The following is a 10,089-nucleotide window of genomic DNA, read 5'->3' as shown; positions in this document are numbered from 1 at the left end:
ACTCAAGATGTGATGGGCTTTGATTGTATACGTCAATCACCATGCATATTTATACACACACTTAGCCACTTTGATAAGGAATTTCCCTGTCCCGATGTCAGCTTAAACATTTCATGGCATCATTGTTCTAGGTAAGTTTTGCTGTCAAGATGCAAATAATGTTTCCGTTATAAAGACTTCGTCTTGTCATTAATGGTCTGGAGTTCACCGAGATACTCAGGTATAAAAACAGACGGGTAACCTGGAGTTCACCGAGATACCCAGGGATGTAAGTAGACGGGTTACTTTGAGTTTACCGAGATACCCAGGTATATGTAGACGGGTTACGTTGAGTTTACCGAGATACCCAGGTATGTACGTAGACGGGTAACCTTGAGTTCACCGAGATACCCAGGCATACAAGAAGACGGCTTATTTTGAGATCACTGAGATACCGAAGCATATAAGTAGACGGGTTATTTTGAGTTCACCGATAAACCCAGGCACATATGTGGACGGGTTACCTGAAGTTCATAAAATGAGATTCGGGAAATGTCATGATTATTTGTTGTATCTATAAATGCCTCCGAGAGTAAATTCACTATAGACAGGGCTTTCAATGCGATATTCACAATCAATATTACACTATCTTACCGCCGTTTAGAGCAGAAAGAATACGGTAAATAACGTGGATAATCACACGACTGCCTTTACGGCGTGTATCTGCCATTTTTCAACAGAAAAAAAATCTGTTTAAAAAACCCAGTGATATTTGTTCAACGGGGCTCATTACAAAAGTCTATCGATATAAACAGACAGAATCACATTAGATTATGAGCACGAAGAAAACTGTCCAAATTACATATTCTACAGTCTTTATTCTTCGGAACGCCATTTACCATGCTTAGAGCGTTCCCCTCCTGTGACGTCTTGGTAAAGAACACATTGTCGAAACACATCATGGCCTTGATTGGAACGTCCTCGGTGTAGAAAACTTCCACTGTAATGTTCGTTGTTACTCGCACGATTTCACTGAATCCGTACACAGCTCTGATGAGGAAGGGGTTGTTGGTTTGATCAAGCAAAACAAGCCGCTGTCGACAGAAGCGTTCAGTAGGACTGCCCTTGACCGTCAGGACAATTTGGACCTTGTGATTCACACGGTGACAGTAAAAGTCAGAGAAGTACATATTGACGTTGCGGTTCAAAAGAAAATACGTCGGAACATGCAACCTCACTGAACCAAAAAATGAAATATTGGGGGGAGCAAGTGTCACTGGATCTATATTTGCGCTAAAGAACAGACCTTCTATTTTTCTGTTGAGTGTCGAGGCCTGATCTCCTCCCCAGTTTTTGAGGTACTTGTGCATGACGCCATCTGTATTCATAATTCGGCTGTAATACTCGTCCGATTTATTCCGATAGAAAAAGGAAATATTTGTAAAATTTGCAGAGTGAGCTGACAGGAATCTCACAGCTTTCTGGTAAAGTTCCAACACCTCGTTCTGAGTCATGTCTGTAAATGTGGAAGAATTGAAAAGTAGTATCTATGAAATATCACATAGTGTATGAGTGGTATTTATCTACTATTTATTGTTGTAAATTGTACCTTAATATATACAGTTTTGTATAGTGATTATGTACGACGCATCTCTTGTAAATGACCGGGCCTCGAACTCACGATCTACAGCACCAAACCTAGCAGGAATTTCCCGCGGATAAAATATATATGAAAAACACTGCACTACATTAGATCTTTTTCGAATTTTCTGAAACATTTAATGTAAAAAAAATAATAAGAATAAATAAATTGATAAAATAAAAAACCGCGAAAATTACACAGTACATTTTTATGGTTTTCGCAAAAACTTACATGTGGTGAACTTGATCACAGTTGAGTGTGAATTCCCTATAGACACGTCATCTGTGGCATGTATCGAACGAATCCTGAAGAGCTGTAGTTTATACTCTGTAGCGGGATGTAGGAGGCTTGGGATCACAAAATCTGCTGCTGAACCGTAGTGGAACTTGATGCAGGCCACTGGAGGGTTAACTTGATGGAGGATGACGATGAAGCCGTTCGTATGATCATGCCTTGGATTTACGTCTATCACCATGTATTGCTGTGGGGCGATGTCGATTACATCTATATTGTACGGTTCCTAAAGTTAACAAAGAGGCAATAGATTCCAAACACGAACAAAATACAAATAGAGAAGCGTGACGTATTTTTCTATACAAAAGCATATACGATGAGTTAAAAATCATAACGTCAACAAATGATATGCTCCAAAAGAGGATTAAAAAAAAAATATCTAAACGCTTTGGTTAATGCGTTATTTCTATCAAAGTTTACATTAACAAATATGTACTACATATTGAACTCCTATGATTTAAAACTGTCGGTTAACAAAATTCTGCGTTTATTGTGTTCAATTTCTTAGCATAGTGATAGTATGCCTGCCCGTATAGCAAGAGACCGCGTTGGTTGGGTCCTACCGTTGGCAGTGTATTTGTCATTACTCTTAACAATGACACAAAATATCGATTACCCGGTAACGATTCCGCCAATTTTTATCAAGAAATAATAAAGGAAACTATATTATTTACCTGACTAGGCCCATCTTCTAGTAGAGTTAGGAATGTGTCCAGGGGTTGTATTGTCATAACTAGGTCGCCTTTGTTCACCCCTGTGAATAGAAAATGTAACCAATAACGTACAAATGCTTTGATTGATTATTGATAATTCAAATTGAGGTTTTCAGTAAAACTTTACGTCAGATAAACCAATATAGTCACACCTTGATTGGATATACATCAGATAAACATATACAGTCACACTTTGATATGGTATATATCAGATAATCCAATATAGTCACACTTTGATAGGGTATACACCAGATAAACTTATACAGTCACACTTTGACAGGGTAAACGTCAGATAAACCAATATAGTCACACTTTGATAGGGTATACACCAGACAAACCAATATAGTCACACTTTTTCAGGGTAAACGTCAGATAAACCAATATGGTCACACTTTGATAGGGTATACACCAGATAAACTTATACAGTCACACTTTGACAGGGTAAACGTCAGATAAACAAATATAGTCACACTTTGATAGGGTATACACCAGACAAACCAATATGGTCACACTTTGATAGGGTATACACCAGACAAACTTATATAGTCACACTTTGATAGGGTATACGCCAGATAAACCAATATAGTCACACTTTGATAGGGTATAGACCAGATAAACCAATATAGTCACACTTTGATAGGGTATACACCAGACAAACCTATATAGTCACACTTTGAGAGGGTAAACGTCAGATAAACCAATATAGTTATACTTTGATAGGGTATACGTCAGATAAACCAATAAAGTCACACTTTGATAGGGTAAACGTAAGATAAACCAATATAGTCACACTTTGATAGAGTATACACAAGATAAACCAATATGATCACACTTTGATAGGGTATACACCAGATAAACTTATACAGTCACACTTTGACAGGGTAAACGTCAGATAAACAAATATAGTCACACTTTGATAGGGTATACACCAGACAAACTTATATAGTCACACTTTGATAGGGTATACGCAAGATAAACCAATATAGTCACACTTTGATAGGGTATAGACCAGATAAACCAATATAGTCACACTTTGATAGGGTATACACCAGACAAACCAATATAGTCACACTTTGATAGGGTATACACCAGATAAACCAATATAGTCACACTTTGAGAGGGTAAACGTCAGATCAACCAATATAGTTATACTTTGATAGGGTATACGTCAGATAAACCAATAAAGTCACACTTTGATAGGGTAAACGTCAGATAAACCAATATAGTCACACATTGATAGGGTATACGTCATATAAACCAATATAGTCACACTTTGATTGGGTATACATCAGATATACCAATATAGTCACACTTTGGTAGAGTATAGACCAGATAAACCAATATAGACACACTTTGATAGGGTAAACGTCAGATAAACCAATATAGTCACACTTTGATAGGGCATACACCAGATGAACTAATATAGTCACACTTTGATAGGATATACACAAGATAAACCAATATAGACACACTTTGATAGAGTATACACCAGATAAACCAATATAGCCACACTTTGATAGGGCATACCCCAGATAAACCAATATAGTCACACTTTGATAGGGCATACACCAGATAAACCAATATAGTCACACTTTGATAGGATATACATCAAATAAACCAATATAGTCACACTTTGATAGGGTATACACCAGATAAACCAATATAGTCACACTTTGATAGGGCATAACCAGATAAACCAATATAGTCAAACTTTGATAGGGTATACACCAGATAAACCAATATAGTCACACTTTGAGAGGGTAAACGTCAGATAAACCAATATAGCCACACTTTGGTAGAGTATACACCAGATCAACCAATATAGTCACACTTTGATAGGGTAAACGTAAGATAAACCAATATAGTCACACTTTGATAGGGTATACGTCAGATAAACCAATATAGTCACACTTTTATATGGTAAACGTAAGATAAACCAATATAGTTACACGTTGATAGGGTATACACCAGATAAACCAATATAGTCACACTTTGACAGGGTAAACGTCAGATAAACCAATATAGTCACACTTTGATATGGTATACACCAAAACACAAACAATATAGTCACACTTTGATAGGGTATACACCAGATAAACCAATATAGTCACACGTTGATAAGGTATACGTCAGATAAACCAATATAGTCACACTTTGATAGGGTATACACCAGATAAACCAATATAGTCACACCTTGATGGGGTATACGTCAGATAAACCAATATAGTCACACTTTGATAGGGTATACACCAGATAAACCAATATAGTCACACTTTGATAGGGTAAACGTAAAATAAACCAATATAGTCACACTTTGATAGGGCATACACCAGACAAACCAATATAGTCACACTTTGATAGGGTAAACGTAAGATAAAACAATATAGTCACACTTTGATAGGGTAAACGTAAGATAAACCAATATAGTCACACTTTGATAGGGTAAACGTCAGATAAACCAATATAGTCACACGTTGATAGGGTATACCTCAGATAAACCAATATAGTCACATTTTGATAGGGTATACGTCAGATGAACCAATATAGTCACATTTTGATAGGGTATACATCAGATAAACCAATATAGTCACACGTTGATAGGGTATACGTCAGATAAACCAATATAGTCACATTGTGATAGGGTATACACCAGATAAACCAATATAGTCACACTTTGATAGGGTAAACGTAAGATAAACCAATATAGTCACACTTTGATAGGGCATACACCAGATGAACTAATATAGTCACACTTTGATAGGATATACACAAGATAAACCAATATAGACACACTTTGATAGAGTATACACCAGATAAACCAATATAGCCACACTTTGATAGGGCATACCCCAGATAAACCAATATAGTCACACTTTGATAGGGCATACACCAGATAAACCAATATAGTCACACTTTGATAGGATATACATCAAATAAACCAATATAGTCACACTTTGATAGGGTATACACCAGATAAACCAATATAGTCACACTTTGATAGGGCATAACCAGATAAACCAATATAGTCACACTTTGATAGGGTATACACCAGACAAACCAATATAGTCACACTTTGATAGGGTATACACCAGATAAACCAATATATTCACACTTTGAGAGGGTAAACGTCAGATAAACCAATATAGTTATACTTTGATAGGGTATACGTCAGATAAACCAATAAAGTCACACTTTGATAGGGTAAACGTCAGATAAACCAATATAGTCACACATTGATAGGGTATACGTCATATAAACCAATATAGTCACACTTTGATTGGGTATACATCAGATATACCAATATAGTCACACTTTGGTAGAGTATAGACTAGATAAACCAATATAGACACACTTTGATAGGGTAAACGTCAGATAAACCAATATAGTCACACTTTGATAGGGCATACACCAGATGAACTAATATAGTCACACTTTGATAGGATATACACAAGATAAACCAATATAGACACACTTTGATAGAGTATACACCAGATAAACCAATATAGCCACACTTTGATAGGGCATACCCCAGATAAACCAATATAGTCACACTTTGATAGGGCATACACCAGATAAACCAATATAGTCACACTTTGATAGGATATACATCAAATAAACCAATATAGTCACACTTTGATAGGGTATACACCAGATAAACCAATATAGTCACACTTTGATAGGGCATAACCAGATAAACCAATATAGTCACACTTTGATAGGGTATACAACAGATAAACCAATATAGTCACACTTTGAGAGGGTAAACGTCAGATAAACCAATATAGCCACACTTTGGTAGAGTATACACCAGATCAACCAATATAGCCACACTTTGAAAGGGTATACACCAGATAAACCAATATAGTCACACTTTGATAGGGTATACGTCAGATAAACCAATATAGTCACACTTTTATAGGGTAAACGTAAGATAAACCAATATAGTTACACGTTGATAGGGTATACACCAGATAAACCAATATAGTCACACTTTGACAGGGTAAACGTCAGATAAACCAATATAGTCACATTTTGATATGGTATACACCAAAAAACAAACAATATAGTCACACTTTGATAGGGTATACACCAGATAAACCAATATAGTCACACGTTGATTGGGTATACGTCAGATAAACCAATATAGTCACACTTTGATAGGGTATACACCAGATAAACCAATATAGTCACACTTTGATGGGGTATACGTCAGATAAATCAATATAGTCACACTTTGATAGGGCATAGACCAGATAAACCAATATAGTCACACTTTGATAGGGTAAACGTAAGATAAAACAATATAGTCACACTTTGATAGGGTAAACGTAAGATAAACCAATATAGTCACACTTTGATAGGGTAAACGTCAGATAAACCAATATAGTCACACGTTGATAGGGTATACGTCAGATAAACCAATATAGTCACATTTTGATAGGGTATACGTCAGAGAAACCAATATAGTCACATTTTGATAGGGTATACATCAGATAAACCAATATAGTCACACGTTGATAGGGTATACGTCAGATAAACCAATATAGTCACATTGTGATAGGGTATACACCAGATAAACCAATATGGTCACACTTTGATAGGGTAAACGTAAGATAAACCAATATAGTCACACTTTGATAGGGCATACACCAGATGAACTAATATAGTCACACTTTGATAGGATATACACAAGATAAACCAATATAGACACACTTTGATAGAGTATACACCAGATAAACCAATATAGCCACACTTTGATAGGGCATACCCCAGATAAACCAATATAGTCACACTTTGATAGGGCATACACCAGATAAACCAATATAGTCACACTTTGATAGGATATACATCAAATAAACCAATATAGTCACACTTTGATACGGTATACACCAGATAAACCAATATAGTCACACTTTGATAGGGCATAACCAGATAAACCAATATAGTCACACTTTGATAGGGTATACACCAGATAAACCAATATAGTCACACTTTGAGAGGGTAAACGTCAGATAAACCAATATAGCCACACTTTGGTAGAGTATACACCAGATAAACCAATATAGCCACACTTTGATAGGGCATACACCAGATAAACCAATATAGTCACACTTTGATAGGGTATACGTCAGATAAACCAATATAGTCACACTTTTATAGGGTAAACGTAAGATAAACCAATATAGTTACACGTTGATAGGGTATACACCAGATAAACCAATATAGTCACACTTTGACAGGGTAAACGTCAGATAAACCAATATAGTCACACTTTGATAGGGTATACTTCAGATAAACCAATATAGTCACACTTTGATATGGTATACACCAAAAAACAAACAATATAGTCACACTTTGATAGGGTATACACCAGATAAACCAATATAGTCACACTTTGACAGGGTAAACGTCAGATAAACCAATATAGTAACACTTTGATAGGGTATACACCAGATAAACCCATATAGTCACACTTTGATAGGGTAAATGTCAGATAAACCAATATAGTCACACGTTGATAGGGTATACGTCAGATAAACCAATATAGTCACATTTTGAGAGGGTAAACGTCAGATAAACCAATATAGTCACACGTTGATAGGGTATACGTTAGATAAACCAATATAGTCACATTTTGACAGGGTAAACGTAAGATAAACCAATATAGTCACACTTTGATAGGGTAAACGTAAGATAAACCGATATAGTCACACGTTGATAGGGTATTCGTCAGATAAACCAATATAGTCACATTTTGATAGGGTATACACCAGATAAACCAATATAGTCACACTTTGATAGGGTAAACGTAAGATAAACCAATATAGTCAGACATTGATATGGTATACACCAAATAAAACTAATATCGTACTGCCTACCGTTCGCCATATGTACTGTTTCCTTGCCTCCCGCAATAATTGTGTACCAGGTACCGTTCAACATTGTTCCTTGCACTCCGTATATAGTAAAAGTTGCCTTTGGTGATTGTAATGTATCATTCGGGCACGGAATATATCGGTGCTGCGAGGAACGGCTATTCTTAATGAATGTTTGGAATATCGTCAGACTGCTAGATACTCGCAACAGAAGACAATCCAGTAGAAGTTCCTTCTGATGTTTGATTACTATGTTGAATTTTGATTTTATCCCAGGACACCACAGGGTAATTCTAGTTGTTATCTGTGACAAAGAAATAATAAAGGCGTTGTAACTAACTATGATATCAAATATTACCATAATGATTTTAACAGCTTTAATGACCGTTATCTTTTTATTAAAACCAATATTGGCCCCACGGAATTGCGCGAGATGTTTTCATGTTGGATGAGACTGGAGCACCTAGATCAATCATACATGGTGCCGTAGATTATCCCATATCTTTTCATCTGCGATCGAAGTATTGTAAACTCTGTTCGTATAAGTTAAAAACGAGTGTGCTGGGGTCAATCGCCCATCCCAATACTTTTTACTAAACCTTCACCGGAAAATACCAACAGCCTGTAGCAGAAGGTTAGAGAGTGATTCAGTGTATGGAGCTCATATACATGCATGAACAATAGAATGGGAGCTGTAAAGATATAAGCGATATCTATCTTTCTAGTGCTGAGTATCTTACCTCGTCTTCTCTATGATCGGCCACACCCTCACATTGCGTCTTGCTTTCAAATGACCTGTCAACGGTGTTGTCAAATGTTGGACCCCCATTCGATTCACACACATCTTGTTGGCGTGCTGGTGTTTTCGCGTCACAATCGGAACTCAGTTTACCTATTGTTTCACGAGTCCTCTCTTTAGAACAGTGTGCTTGCAACAATTGGTCCTTCTTATTTTGACATTTTGTATCGTGTCTGGAACTAGAGGGATCGTCGTCTTGGTTGTATGTGGATTCGGTTTTGGACAAGGAACAGACTCTTACAGCAATAGATTGATTGGGTGGATATGTAGGTGTGATTGTGCTAAATGTGTTGGGTTGCGTTGTATGTGTTTTATGAACAGCAACGTTTGACTGTGTCGATGGTATGGCATCCGTTAAGTTAGAACGGACAATGGGATGTACTGTAGACGATTTCCGACCTGTGGTACTAACCGATACAACGTCTACTGAAGGAGATTGTGAAGGTTTGGTACTGATCGATACTACGTCTACTGAAGGAGATTGTGAAGGTTTGGTACTGATCGATACTACGTCTACAGAAGAAGATTGTGAAGGTTTGGTACTGATCGATACTACGTCTACAGAAGAAGCTTGTGAAGGTTTGGTACTGATCGATACTACGTCTACTGAAGGAGATTGTGAAGGTTTGGTACTGATCGATACTACGTCTACTGAAGGAGATTGTGAAGGTTTGGTACTGATCGATACTACGTCTACAGAAGAAGATTGTGAAGGTTTGGTACTGATCGATACTTCGTCTACAGAAGAAGATTGTGGAATTTTGGCACTAACCGATTCTGTTTCTA

At 36.8% G+C, this 10,089-nt stretch overlaps 1 protein-coding gene across 1 annotated transcript in view; it reads right to left on the bottom strand.

Annotated features, from left to right (window-relative positions):
- Positions 1 to 202: 202 nt before the first annotated feature.
- The window catches only part of LOC117338619, a 17,775-nt gene continuing 7,888 nt past the window's right edge, over positions 203 to 10,089 (bottom strand). Inside the window, exons 2-6 of the mRNA XM_033899977.1 lie at positions 9,245 to 10,086; positions 8,508 to 8,808; positions 2,590 to 2,669; positions 1,853 to 2,141; positions 203 to 1,495 (exon numbers count right to left, since the gene is read on the bottom strand). Of these exons, the coding sequence (XP_033755868.1) occupies positions 801 to 1,495; positions 1,853 to 2,141; positions 2,590 to 2,669; positions 8,508 to 8,808; positions 9,245 to 10,086 (2,207 nt within the window). The 3' untranslated portion in view covers positions 203 to 800. The remainder of the gene's footprint in view (positions 1,496 to 1,852; positions 2,142 to 2,589; positions 2,670 to 8,507; positions 8,809 to 9,244; positions 10,087 to 10,089) is intronic.

This window comes from Pecten maximus, chromosome 11 (assembly GCF_902652985.1).
Source record: "Pecten maximus chromosome 11, xPecMax1.1, whole genome shotgun sequence".
NCBI lineage: Eukaryota > Metazoa > Mollusca > Bivalvia > Pectinida > Pectinidae > Pecten > Pecten maximus.
The sequence above is the reverse complement of the archived record's forward strand: the minus strand, read 5'-3'. Positions and strand labels throughout refer to the sequence as shown.